General features: G+C 52.5%; 1 protein-coding gene across 3 annotated transcripts in view; it reads left to right on the forward strand.

Annotated features, from left to right (window-relative positions):
* The window catches only part of LOC100479123 (SLAM family member 5), a 33,465-nt gene extending 19,654 nt beyond the window's left edge, over window positions 1–13,811 (forward strand). For all 3 annotated transcript variants that reach the window (XM_011236296.3, XM_019809194.2, XM_011236295.3), the window contains 6 exons: window positions 3,623–3,874; window positions 4,225–4,344; window positions 4,992–5,024; window positions 6,368–6,465; window positions 7,433–7,492; window positions 9,505–13,811. In XM_011236296.3, the coding sequence (XP_011234598.1) occupies window positions 3,623–3,874; window positions 4,225–4,344; window positions 4,992–5,024; window positions 6,368–6,465; window positions 7,433–7,492; window positions 9,505–9,570 (629 nt within the window). In that variant the 3' untranslated portion in view covers window positions 9,571–13,811. The remainder of the gene's footprint in view (window positions 1–3,622; window positions 3,875–4,224; window positions 4,345–4,991; window positions 5,025–6,367; window positions 6,466–7,432; window positions 7,493–9,504) is intronic.
* The last annotated feature ends 591 nt before the right edge of the window (window positions 13,812–14,402 follow it).

Below are 14,402 nucleotides of genomic sequence, written 5' to 3' on the forward strand. Positions count from 1 at the left end.
AGATGCATAGAGAGGTGTAAAGAACTGGGGGGGGGGGTGCGCCTGGGTGGCTCTGTTGGTTAAGCCTCCGCCTTCTGCTCAGGTCGTGATCCTGGGGTCCAGGGTCGAGTCCTGGGATAGAACCCCGCATGGGGCTCCCCGCTTAGCGGGGGATCTGCTTCTCCCTCTCCCTCTGCCCCTCACCCTGCTCCTGCTATCTCAAATAAATAAAATCTTAAAAAAAAAAAAAAAAAAAGAACCGTGCAGGGAGCCTCTGTGTGCATGTCGCCCAGTACCCCCTCCCCCCCAGTGGTGACATCGTGCGTAACCGTAGGACGATATCAAAACCAGAAACTTGACCCTGGCATAGCTGGGAAGCTTATTCAGATCACACAGCCCCCAGTTGTAAGCGCCCTCATTTACGTGGGAGTGTATGTGCAGCTTGCAGGGTTTACTCCCTTGGGCGCCCTCGTGTGATCGCTACCCGACCAACATCCTGACCTGTACCGTCGCAGCCAGAATCCCTCAGCCGCTCAGTCACCCGTTCCCTCCCCAGCTCCTGGGAGACCTTACTCTGTTCTTCCTACCGAGCGTTACGTTATGTCACAAATGTCACATACGCGGACTCATGCAGTAGCACGCTGCTGAGCTTGGCTCTTTTTCACTCAGCATAATTTATTTGAGTCATCTTAATTATTCCAAGTATCAATAGTTTAGTTTGTATCTTTTTATGGCTGGATAGTATTCCATGGTATAGATGGACTAGTCTGTCTAACCTTTCGCCCATCAAGGGATATTTCAGTTGTTCCCGGTTTGGGGCTATGACAAGTAAAGCTGCTATGCACATTCATGTACAAGTTTTTGCATGAAATGAGTTTTTGCTTCTCTGGGATAAATGCCCAAGAATGAAAACATATGGTAAATCCATTTTTCTTCTAAAATTTTTTTATTGTGATAAAATATACATAACACAACATTTAACACTTTAACCATTTTTGTAGAAGATTTATTTATTTATTTATTTTAGAGAGAGAGAGTGCATGCAGGTGGGGGGAGGGGCAGAAGGAGAGGGAGAGAGACAGAAGCAGACTCCCTGCTGAGCGCGGAGCCCCAACACAGAGCTCCAACCCAGGGCCCCGAGATCGTGAACTAAGCCAAAATCAAGAGTCGGATGCCACCCAGGAGCCCCTGTTTTCATCTCTTTATATGTTCAGTTTTACCTGCTCCGTCCCTGGGAGATGTTGTACCACCCGCAGTTAGGGCAGACCACAGGAATGTCTCAGAGAAAGCCGGATTGCCCACCTAACAAAATCTGTACCTTTTGGGGAATTAGCAGAGAAGATCATGAGATGGGAACTGACATTTATTGAACTCTATGTGTCTGGCATTCTACCATCTAATTCTAAAAAATAGAGAGAGATCACACATATTTAGGCAATATATGCACAGAGTAAAAGACAATCCAGGGCATTGCAACTCTCCCTTCTCAGAGGCAGTCACTATTGCTGGCTTGTTCTGTCTTTCCCATAGATAATTAATGCGTCTAGATAGATGATAGATTGATAGATAGATGATAGATAGATAGATAGATGATAGACAGATGGACAGTGGGTATTAGAATGTTCTTTAATCAAGTAGCTCATTTAGTCCTCACAACAAACAACCCTACAGGAGAAAATCATCCCCGTGTTATAACTGACGGAGCTCAACTTTAGTGAAGCTGTGTGAATCCTTGTTCTAGAGAGCAGGGGAGCCTGGTCGGACCCGTGTCTCCAGTGGCTTCCCCACTCTCAGCCACAGCCCTGACCTTCTCTGCCCAGCAGCCTGATGGAGGGAACGTCTCCGATCGTGCTGGAAAAATGAGATGGGGTCCTACCCTTTACCACTATCCCTCACCTCGACACTCAGCAAGAAGGGGTTTCTCTAAAAATAGGTAAATATCAAGCAGAGACTTCAACATTCTTGTAAACCAGTTTCCAAAAAAGGCATGCACGCTCGCGTGCGCACACACACACACTTTGGCTCATTTTGGGCTGTATACAACACTGTCACTCAAGGTCACCCCAAACTTCTTTGGGAGTTTTTTTCACAAGTCATCACTAACTCTGGTCTGGAATAGATCCCTCTAAGAGACTCACAGGACCAGGGTTTCTGGTGCGGTTGGAATGAAAAGCATTTACGGCTTCTCCCTCACCATGTTCTACTTCCTCACAGGCACAGACAGCTTTAAAAATACCACATGAACTAGAAAGCCACATGCTGGTTCTGTCTGAACCCTTCGCACATGGCAGGCGTAGAAGGAACAAAGCCCAACAGAGCAGCCTGGCTAAGAATGAACTAAATTTACCAACACGGAATGTGGGCATTTTCTTATCTGCTGGAAAGGGAAGATCTTCCCTTTCCTTCTGCTGGCCCCAGATAGCTCTTACTTCAACCTAAATATAATTGTTCTTCTGTAACCCTCTACTAGCCTACAACTTGGACAGTTTACCTTTTGATTGCTTTAGTAAAAACATTTTTTAAAATGAACTTTTAAAGAGATTTTAACTTTTCACCATGGGCACTTCAGAACAAAACAAAACAACTTAATGAAAACACACCGGAAAGCAGAGCCAAAAAAAAAAAAACTTTTTTTTTTAAATTCTGTTTCATGCAGCGGTAAGCCGGCTCTCGGTGGCACGTGTGGCACAAAGGGCGTGCGGCACGTGATTTCATAAATGGTAATGACTCTACACTGGTCTTTATCGTTCATCCTTAGGGCCAGTCATATGTACAGAATGCTCTCATTGCGTTTTGCGGCATGTTCCCACCTCCCAGCCTACAGGTGCCATGGATGAAGAAGCCAGAGAGAATCCTGGCGGCTGGGTTCCTGAAGCGAGCTAATAAGGAAAAAGTACTCAACAAACATACATTTCAGAGCTTCGCTTGCACGTCAACGTGAGGGACTTCTTTGCTGAGTTGGATAATGGTTTTCAAATACTGGAAGAATATTTCCTAGTTTCTTTGGTGCTATTCACAATGTAATGCCTACAGACAGGAGGCACTTTTAAGTTTAATCGACTTTTGCCATCATTCTTCCATTGTTTTCTTGAGTCTAGAGCTGCAATCTGCAGAGCAGTTGACCCAGCCCAAGTTCGAGCATTTGCCAATTTCTTTTTTGGGGGAGGGATGGGTAAAGGGAAACAGAGGGAGGGGGAGAGAATCCTAAGCATCCCACGCATGGCTTGATCTCATGACCCTGTGATCATGATCTGAGTCGAAATCTAGAGTCCCACGCTTAACGGACGGAGACACCCAGGCGCCTCCAGTATTTGTCAATAACTGTGGTATAAATACTCCTGTGTTTTAAAACTTGCTGAATTGGGAAGACTTTGTATATCATTACAAAAGACAGCTATGATTGGCGTAGATAACTTTTAAAGCGTAGATAAGAGTAAATTGGCCAAAAAAAAAGTCGTGAGTTTTGAGTTTGTATTAGCTTTTAAAAATATAATTTATTTTATTGTGCGTTGTTAAAATTTCATTTTTCATGATGGCTGTGTTTAACAACGCTCTTGAAAAAATTTCTGGAAATTTAACAGGGGGCTCTCCTGGTATAGGTGAACTCCTGCTCGCCCCTGACCCATGTGCCTTCTCCTCCTAGGTCGGCTTGGGAAGCCAAAAATTACGCAGAGTTTAATGACATCTAGGAACAGCACCTGTAATGTCACCTTGATATGCTCTGTGGAGAAAGAAGAAGAGAATGTCACATATAGCTGGAGTCCCCTGGGGGAAGAGGGGAATGTAATTCGAATCTTCCAGACCCCCGACAGCCAAGAGCTGACTTACACGTGTACAGCCTGGAACCCCGTCAGCAACAGCTCGGACTCCATTTCTGCCCAGCAGCTCTGTGCAGGTAACCGGCTCTGTCCCTCTCTCCTGCAGTCTCCAAGACTCACTCAAAGAGCGGCCTGCACTGGGTGGGGAGTGTCCCTCCCTCAGGCCAGGCCTGGTCCCCAGGGAAGGGCTGGAAAAGAGGCCAGAGCTTTCCGAGACAGGCCAGGCGTTTGGGGCGTTCTGAGGCTGCCCCAGCTTGGCCCTCTGATTCTGTTTCTCATGCCGACTTTGAATAGCAGAAAGTCCAGTTTCCCTTGGAGCTTCGGCCCTCCCCCGGAGGGCACCCCATTTTGATAGTGCCCCCGAGTGTGGCCAAGCCCATGGGCCTATTTCCTGAGAGCCAAGTCTCACTGTCTCTTCTGTTTCCAGACACTGCCACAGGCCTCCGTACTCGCCACACGGGGCTGCTGAGCGGGCTGGCCGTGCTCTTTCTGCTTATACTCATTGCGCCTTCAGTGCTTTTGTTCCTTTTGTGCAAAAGAGGACAAGGTAGGATTTTTCCAGAAGGTACAATGTGGAAATGCACCTGCCTCCTTCCTGGGACTGAAGTCATTTATCCAAGGGGGTGTAGAGAGGTCCTTTGTTCCGGGAAATCCGCCTTCCTCCAACCCCCACTCCTCCATGTCACCATCTCCAGAGCGATGACCGCTGGATGACAGTGCCCTGAGTGGGCTTCAGAATCTGTTCCTGGTGTCATCAGTATCTGGTGGGCCCTGAACCTGGGTGTGAATTTAGTACTGCCATTGAGAAGCTGTGCTTCACTGGACCTGTGTCTTTCCCTCTCTGGCTCAGTGCTCTCACGTATGAAATGAGATTTGAACTAGCGGGACTCCTGGGTCACTTCCAATTCCATCATATTTTGACTTTGCCCTTTGGAGAGTCACTGAGGGACAGGTACTAAGTTTGCATTCCATGGGCATCACTAGATCCCTCTGGATCGTTCGGTAATTGTGGCATTTGCAATGCAGGACTCTGCATCTTAAGGCCCCCACAGGATCATTATGCCCTCCCATTCCTCCTAACCCCATGATCTCTCCAAATCTTCCTTTCCCTCCAATCATAATAACAAGCCCGGATGTAGAGAGGCCCCCCTCTGTTTCCATGTTCCTGACACTCCTTTGGGTCTGATTCCTCAGGTGCCTTCTTGAAGCCCTTCCGTAAGAACTCCGGTAAGTTCTCAGCCACCACTTTCCCCGGGGGGACAAATGGGAGAGAGGAGCTCACCGCAGATTGTTTAAGACTCAGCCTGTGCTTTGCCGGCGGTCTGGGCCCAGGGTCCCAGCTTGACCGTTTATCAGCTACGCATGATCCGTCCCCGTGAGCCTCAGTTTTGTCAGTGGTATATCACAGACGTACTAACGGCAGGCGATGCACAGACTTATTAAGCGAATTATCTGGAATTACCCAGATGAAGTACTTGGCCTAGAGCCTGGTGCGTAGCAGGGACTCAGTAAACGTCAGCACTGTGCTCACCACTGACGGCCCAGGCCGGGCACGGAAGCAGGCATTCCAGGGAAGAGACTTGAACTCGAACGCGAGTGATGGGGAGAAGTCCCAAACCTGACTCGGGCCATGGGCGATCTTCGGGGTTCCTCCGAGAGACTCCTGTCCTCAATCGCTCACAGTCTCTTGGGAAGGAAGAAGTGCTAGTTTTCCATCTACCGGTGAGAGGACAGAGAGCCCCCGGTCTGGCGCTCTGGCCCTGTCCGAGGCAGGGTCTGGGACAGGATTTCACTCTGTGTGCTGCTCAGCTCACCGTGACTTGTGGGTATGTTGCTGCCCTGAAACACGAGGCCCCAAATTCTGGCCCTCTCTTTTCAACTTCACCCTAGAATGTTCCATGTTAGGAGCCAGGAGAGGAACACACTGGAATGGATGCTTTCCCAGCCCAGGAATTCTTAAGAGTAGGGACTTGTCTCTCTGGTCTTTGCCTCCCGTGGCCTCACACGGGCCCGGCGCACAGTGGGAGCCTCGTCCGTGTTTGACCGCGTGGCTCAGTCGAGCAGACAATGCATGTGTGTCGAGTATCTTCTCCGTGCTTCACGCTGGGGTGGTGACAGGAAGGGGTGCACGGAGGAGTCCAACACAACGTTTCACTAGAGAGGATCAGTCTCGCTGAAAAAGCAAGACCCTCGCATGAAAAGACAGAGAGCCACGCGAGGCCGTCAGTGCCACGTGCCAGAGATGCCACGAAAGACCCTGCGAGGAAGCTACCCCTGAGCGCCCGCCCGGGTTGGGAGCACCCCGTCAGCCTCACGGGGATTCCAGAGCAGACAGGGTCCCCACGAGCCCTGGGCGAGCCCGGCCTGAGCCGGAGCCCCCCACACCACGTGGAATCCCCACAAGAGGGAGAGGCAGGCCCAGGACCCGAGCCTCCCTCTCAGGACCACGGTAGCCGTTTGACTTTTCAGGGCTTCATTTCTTTACCTTAAAAAGACAAGCTTAGACTAGGTCATCTCTAAAATCCATCGGCCTCTCACGCACTGTGCTTCCGTGTTTCTTTGTGACCCAGATGCTATCTCAAAGAAAACAATATACACTTACGTCATGGTTACGAGGGACGCCCCGCCCACGGAGGGCAGAATCTACGATGAAATCCCCCAATCCAAGGTGAGCTGATGCCACTCATGGGTCCTCACCCCCCTCCCCCAGGAGAGGGAGTCAGGGGCAGCAGGCCAACCAAGCATCGTTGTGTCAGGGAAAGGATGCCATGAGTCCCCCCATGTGGCCAATCGTCCCCCCATGGCAGCCCCAGGGTGGAGGCCGTCCGCTGCCACATGGGGGTCTGGCTCTGGGTGAGCCGAGAGGCCTGACTAGGTGCGGAATGCCCTCCACGAGGGAGGGCTGCTAGGTGCCCACCGTCCCGGGAACAGGAGGCTAAGGGGCCTCTAAGGGCACAGAACAGAAAGATGTCCCCCCCCCTTTTTTTTTAAGATTTTATTTATTTATTTGAGAGAGAGAGCACCAGCAGGGGGAGAGGCAGAGGGAGAGGGAGAAGCTGACTCCCCACTGAGCAGGGAAGCCTGATACAGGACTTGATCCCAGGACCCTGAGAGCATGACCTGAGCCAAAGGCAGACGCTTAACTGACTGAGCCGCCTCCCCAGGAGCCCCCCACCCCAGGTCCTCTTGAACTCAACTTCCTGGCCTGGCGGGGGCACACCCCTCTTCCCACCTGCCTGCCCCGCCCCCACCTCCACTCTGAACCAGGTTTCTACAAGCACCGGCCTGCCCCCCTGAAGTCTACAGGAGTGGACTGGTCCACCTGGCTCTGTGCTCGGACTGACGGGCGGCTAGGTCCGCAGCGCCCAAATCTTCAGTGAGCGAGACTCAGTCTGAACCATGCAAACCCCTCCTCTTGGCTCCTGAGGGTTTTACCCAACTGCCACCCACTCCTCCCGCCCCACACCTGGCCCGGACCCTCTCCGAGGTGGGATGGAACCAGAGCTGGGGCAGGGAGAGGAGGCTTCCTGCTGGGAGTGGAAGCAGGGGGGGCAGCAGGCCGGGCAGAGGCAGGAAGGGGGCCTCGCGAGGTTTTCCCCGGGCACCTCACTGAGGGGAAGATGGGTATTTTGCAGGATCTCCCTGCCAAGGAGGAGCCAGTGAACAGGATTTATTCCACGTTGCAGACTGATAAGGTAAATCCTTTGGGATTCTGTATCACTGTTGCCCTGTCCCTTCCAGCCATTCTGCTCTTCCCTGTTCCTTCCAGCCATTCTGCTGTTCTCTGGCTGTTCCAGCCATTCTGCTGTACCCTGTCCATCCAAGCTGGGGCCAGCGGGTGCCCTTGCTGCTCCTCCCTGCCCTGCTCAGGACTAACCGCTGAGGGCCTTGGCCCACAGGTGCTTCACACCTGCACAGAGCCCGGCTCCCTGGTCCACGGCCATCCAAAAGCTGGCCTGCTGGGGATGCCGAGCCTGCCTCTAAGGGCAGGAGCCCCCAAGTGTCTGAACTGCGGTGTGGAAACTCCAGCCTTTAGAGCAGCTGGGCCCAAGCCGGCTCACAGAATAAAATTAGACAACAGGTGCCCCCCTCTGGACAGACACAGGCCCACACCAGGTGCCCAGACCGGCAAGTAGAACACAGGCTGAATTTCGGTTCCCCTTTCCTCTGTCAGCTGACTTGTGCAGTGTGCAACCTGCACAACAATTCGCAATGGAGCAGCGACACTCACAGAGCTCTGTGCCTCAGTGTCCTGCTCTGGACAAGGCATGGAGGGGAGGAAGATTTTCGGTGTGGGGCATCTGTCACAGTCTAAGAGGACCCTCGTTTCTGCGACAGTCAGAAGGACAGCTTTGGGATCTCTTGGCGAATCAAATGTTTTGTCAGTGTTCCTGTTTGATAACTGAGCAAAATCATCATGAAAGATAAATAGGAACCCAGGAAGTCTAGGGGGAAGGGAAAGCTGTGAGAACAAATGAAGACTGGGAGGAAACATTAGGAAATTGGCTGCAAGTGGGTGGGGAAATGAGACCTCAGAGCTGCTTCGGTAGAGGGCACCTCGGAGCTGCACTCGCAGGACGGTTGCACGAGAGCTCAGTGCACAGGGCGCTTGGGGTGGGACGCTAAGCCTGCGTCCTGGAGTGCGAGACAAGGGACTTCGCTTCCTCAACACTCAGGAGAGGGACAGAGGGACAAGGAGACAAAGGGACAACCGAGGCACAAAAGACAGGGGAAGGGGAAGGAAGAAGTGAGGGGCAGGGAGCCGCATGTGTAAGCCGGGATCTGAAGGACAGTGGGAGGACACGGGAGGTGACACTGGCAAGGACTGGCTCCGAGGGATTCATCAGGGCCCAGGGTTGCAGCATCTCAAAGCGCGTCCCCTAGACGAGATCGATGGCAGTTATTGGTTGGTCATTATGTAATTTGAGAAGAATTGTGTTTCCTGTTGGGTCCACTTTATTTGGGAGCGGGGTGTGGGGAGGCTCCAGGTTGGCTGGGCCCTCGGCAGTGCTGGCACCTGGCCTATCGGCCTGATGACACTGGAGTGCACCGTGCTGCCCAGGGCGGTGTAGCGCTCCACGCTGTGGCTCGCGTCCCCCGAGACCAGGGAGCCCTTGGGGGACCAGGCAGTAGGGGAGGTCAGTGGCCAGCACGTCAGGACCAAGAGCCTGTGCCATGTTCTCACAGTGAATCTGGGGGACCCCGTGGGCGGAGGGGCGAGTCCTGGGGACCGCGGGTGATGCAGCTGCCAACCCAAGGCCCAAGGTCTCCCCCAGGGACTGAGACTCGTCCAGCCAGCGGGAAGGCTGTCTGCAGTGCTCCACGTAACTAGAGCACAGGGCGCTAGCGGAGGTGACCTGCCAGTATGCGAGCTGTAGTTATGGGGGTTCAGAAGGAGCCGAGGCTCAGCTAGGAGCAAGGAAGGCAGGTAGCTTGAGCCCGGATGTTGCCCAAGCCGATAATCAAAATCAATGCAATGCCCCCTTCCCTCCTGCTGCTGCTTTCTGGGCAAGGGCTTGCGCGTGGGTGACTGGAGCAGAGGCGAGGGACTCCGCAAAGGGCGAGGCCCTGCTGGCCCAGATGCTGCCAGCACCAGGAGGCCCGAGGCCTCTCCCTGTGCCTGTGTCTGTTCCGGGTACCGCCCGGCCTGGCTTTCCCAGCAGCATCTCTCCGTTAACCTGCGGCTCCCACTCCCTCTTGTGCACAGATGGGGAAAGCCAGCTCTCAGGATGGCAAACCTCCTGGGATTTCCACCTATGAAAATGTGATCTAGGCTCCCGGCCAGGCTTCTCCCTGTGGAAACGGAGCTTCAACAGCCATCGATGCCCCGGCAGATGCCCCGGACCCGGACTTTCTCTGTACACCTCTTACCTGGAGATTGCAAACCATCACACCCCAATATGTGACTTTTTGTGACTGGAGGTGATGACCCTTCCCAGCAACCCCTATGTAGACAGGATCGATATTTTGCACACCTGTCCTAGGCTGTGGCACACCACCTAGGTTGCTCTGATCACACTCAATGTCTGTGAGGAGCCCTGGTGCGTGGCCTCCATGGTCCACGCAACACCTTGGACAAATGAGATGAAAGCACCCTTTCCCTGAGGCAGACGCAGCCCCTTCCAAGCACGTGGCTTGATGAGGCTTTCAGCCTCTATGTGCCCCTTTGCCCAGGAACCTCGTGCAGGGGACAGGTGGCTGGACCAGCCCACCCGGACATGAGAGTGTCACCTGGGAAGCCAGTGGAGGTGTGGTTCTCAGCTGTGCAGACACGCTCTCCAAATGGAATGCTGGGAAAAGTGCTTTCTGTGGGGACTAGACAGCTGGGGCATTTCTCTTCAGGCCCTGCTTCAGAAGCCTCATAAGATTTTCTTTCTGGCCAGGCTTTCATCTTGACTGGTCATCATGGGGTGCCCAGATATTTGGTTAAACATGATTCTAGAGGAAATCTATGAGGGCATTTCTGGCTGCGATTAACATTCAGATCGGCCCACTGAGTAAAGCAGATGAATCCCCACCTCGGGATGGCTGCATATCCCCGATCCTTCAAGAGCCTGACTAGAAGAAGACAGAGTCAAGGGGAATTAATTCTCTCTGCCTGATTGTCTTGGAGCTGGGACGTCAGTCCTCCTGCCTTAGGACTTGGACTTGGACTGGAACTCGCACCATCAGCTCTCCTGGTTCTCAGGCCTTTGGACTTAGGCTGGAGACACGGTCCGCTGTCCAGCTGCAGACTTTGGGGTTTCTCAGTCTTCACAGGCACACGAGCCAGCTCCTTGTCATAGTTATGTGTCCTGTTGGTTCCATTTCTCTGCAGAACTAAACTAATACCTATTCCAAGCAGCCTTGGCAAGAAGAGACACTACCCAGTACCCCATTCACCAAAAGGCATCGGCCGGCTCTATTTTGGACGCTTTAGGGGAGCTGAGTGCAACCCAACCACGGAAACAAGAGACCTCGGAAGAAGTGGGCCGTTCTTCAGAGGGAACGCGGATGATGGTGTAGGTGATGAAACTGGCTTCACCCCTGTCACTAAGGCTCGGTCCAGAGAGCCAGGGACTTCACGCTTTGGTTCGATGCCCTTGCCCCTCCCGCCAGCGCCGAGGAGGAATCCCCCATGGCTGAGCAGAACATTCAAGTCACCATGTGAAGAGCCGTTTCCCTTAGGTGTGAGCGCCAGAGCCAGCTAACTCCCAAATCCCCACGAACAAGCCCAGGCTGGGCAGCAGAAATAAGCTGCATTTAGCCAGAAGGAAGGTGGTAGTCCCAGTGAATGGGTCCGTGGAACTGTCTAGCCCTGACCACCATTAGCACAGCGTCAGGGGCTGCAAGACCCCCAACGTATCAGGCGAGCATAACGTCTGCCCTGGTCTGGCTGCTCTGCTCAGGGCAAGCACAGACACTACAGTTAAATGCCGAATTACACGTTCCAGGGGGTGGCAGGAGGTAGCACAGTCCGGGAAGGCTTCATGAAGGAGGTGGGACTGAGGCCGGGCTCTGGAGGAAGGCTAGGATCTGGCTGAGAATGATGGCACCCAACTGAGGAAAGCACGGGAAAGAAGCAGAGGCCTGGGTCTGTGCGGGGTGTTTTGGGCGCCGCCCCCGACACGCGGAGCACGTGCACAGTCCCTTGCCGTTGACAGCAGAGCCTCTCCGCTTCGGTGTGCGACCCCACCCCCGACACCTGCCACACACGTCAATGCTCAGCTCCAACATCACCTCCTCTGTGAAGCTTTCCCTGGTATCACGGGTCAAATTAAGGATGGCTTCTTTGCCCTCCTTTCCCCCCCTGGGTCCTTATATCACTGCCACTCATTTCTTTGTGCCTCACGGTATAGACCGGGATTTGTTTCCCTCCACAGTGCACGTATGTACTGAAGGGCGAGGTCCATGATTGCATGACCAGAGAGTGATCCTGAGAGGTGAGAGTGTTATTCCCCTGGCATCTGCCCCCAGCCAACGTCGCACCTTGTACCCTGCTTGTGAGCAATAAACGCTATTGAACACAAGTGAACATGACCAGCCAGCTCTAGTAGAAGGTGCTCGTTGCAAGTATTGATACACAGACGCCAGCAGGCCCAGTGGAATCCAGTTACGGCAAGCCTTGAATGTCAGAATACAGACGTCAGTGTAAGGACACCTTGGAGGGAAGAGACTTGCAGAGTTAGACCAGCGAAGACATCACCTGAAGCAATGAGCCAGGTGTGAGTGAAAGGCAGCCCCGCTAGGGAGGGACATGAAGGAAGAAATAAAGAGACTCGTCATAGGATGGAGAAGTCCCAAAAGGATACTGAACAGACTGGGTTTCCCCTCAAATAAAAGCATACCTCACCTTTGTGTGAGCTGAGGCACCACTCCCAAGCATGGTCCTTCTCTAACCTGCCCCTGCTTCTGCCTGGTGTGCTCACCCAGTCAAATTGCTAGTATCCTACAGCCCCAGGGGCAGGTGGGGGAGAAGGAATAGAGGCAGAGGCAAGAAGAGCTCCTTGGGTCTTCCAGGAGAACAAGCCTGGGAGGGAACTGGTGCCCAGGAATTCCTCATGTGGCCTTTGGGACTCGGGACCACCGAGCTCCTGTCTCTCGCTTTCTTTCCTCTGACTCTTGATTTTTAAAGATGGAAGCTACTCACCCCATCCCCTAAGGGCTTGGTTCTCAGATTCTCTTTCTGTGAAATGGGTGTGATCTTATTTTCCCCTTCACAGATTTCCAAATGAACTAGATTGTGACCAACAGGTCTACAAAATTACTCTTTGCATGGAACAGACCTTTGTGGGCCAGTTTTTACCAAGATGCATTGAAATTGAAATCTCAGGCGCATGGCCCTCTAGCGGCAAGCGCCGGTAAGGCAGCACAAGCCCCGCACTGCTGCCCACGTGGGCTTTCAGCAGAGAATAGGAGAAATGGTGCAGCAAATGCCTCTCAGGAAAAGGGAGTGAAGCCGATTTAAAATGTGATGCTTAAAAAAAAAAAACCTATAGAAAGCTCTAAACTGCACATCCCACAAGAGAAGAGCTTGGCTGGGCCACTTTGGAAACCGGGCAAAGGAAGGAAGGAGCCTGATTGGTCTTGTGTTTCTTTTTCCTTTTTTTTTTTCTTTTTTTTAAAGATTTTATTTATTTGAGAGAGAGAGAGAGACAGCACAAAAAGAAGGAGGGGCAGAGAGAGAGGGACAAGCAGGCTGCACTGAGCAGGGAGCCCCACTCGGGGTTCAATCCCAGGACCCCGGGATCGTGACCTGAGCAGAAGGCAGACACTTCACTAACTGAGCCCCCCAAGCGCCCCTGGCCTGGTGTTTCTTAGGCTCAGCCTGGAGAAAAGAAATGGCTGGACCTTATTTTCTTCCAGATCCATTACTTTTCTTCTACTTGACCTTTCCCTATATTTTCCTGGATTTGAGTAATTTTGTCAAGAACCATCAGCCACAATCTCACTGGCTGTAAAATGAGGTTTGGAGGAGGAGGCAGAAGGCAGAAGGGCACTAAGTGGTCCCAAACGCAGGCTCCAGTGCTGGAGTGCCTCGGTCTGAATCCTGGTTTCTTAGTTCTGTGACCTCGGGCAAGTTAGGCTCTCCTCTCTGTGCCTCAGTTTCCCCACCTGTAAATTGGGGACAATAATAGCTCCTGCTCTGTGGGGTTGTTGCGAGGCGGCTCTGTGAGACTATGCCTGCAAGCTGATCTCACCGGCTTGGCACCCTCATCCGATGCTAAACCTGTATCAGGTTCTTGCAGGACAACTATCTGATATTGTGCTCAATCAACGTTGCGTTCTGGACTTTGAACTCCCAGTCCTCCTAAGCCAGTGCTTGTTCTTCCTGTCATTTCACTTACCAGGCTACCTTCCCCTGCACGGGCTCCCCAGCCAGACCAGAGAACAGAGGCTGATCTGAATAATAATAGTGCAAATGGGGAGCTCCTGAGGGCAGGAGACTGTAAGAGTTCAGGAAGGGTTTCCTTTGTATACAAACTGCTCTTCCAGAGGCTTTATGCAACTCACAACACCCCCCCCCCCCCCCCCCGCAAAGTAGAAGGTAATTCTTCCAGACTGAGGGAATAAAAACACCTTAGCAAAATCAGGCCCCGGGGTGGGCGTGGGGGGGAGACAGGACTTGAACTCAATACTCTTCGCCACCGAGGGCCACACACCTGCCCTTGACCATGCTGCCTTCCTGTACCCGGCTCTGGACTCCCAACACCTCACGCTTTGCTTCACACTTCCTAGGGGGACCACAAGTATCTGTTGAATGACTACGTACGTGTAATAATATTTTAAACACACCAAGCACAGCTCCAAGTAAATGTATTCATATATTAATTCCGTCGCTGTCTGAAGAGCCACTCAACTCTTCCATTGGAAACACCCATGAAAGAATCTTGAGTAGAGCTCACTGCATTTTGGGCAGAGCTGGTTTCACAGCAAACAAGGGATCCAGGTCATAAACATTTCTGATGAGTTGTTACAAGGGCAGAGAAAAACAGTGCAAATTTCCACTATCAATATCAGAAGAATAACAGAAACAGAAGAGGTAAGTGATGAGGGAACAGAGGGCAAGCTGAGGACAAAGCAGAAACTGACACCCCCCCACCTCCCCATGGGGTGTACGTGACA

This window comes from Ailuropoda melanoleuca, chromosome 8 (assembly GCF_002007445.2).
Source record: "Ailuropoda melanoleuca isolate Jingjing chromosome 8, ASM200744v2, whole genome shotgun sequence".
In the NCBI taxonomy this organism is placed as follows: Eukaryota; Metazoa; Chordata; class Mammalia; order Carnivora; family Ursidae; genus Ailuropoda; species Ailuropoda melanoleuca.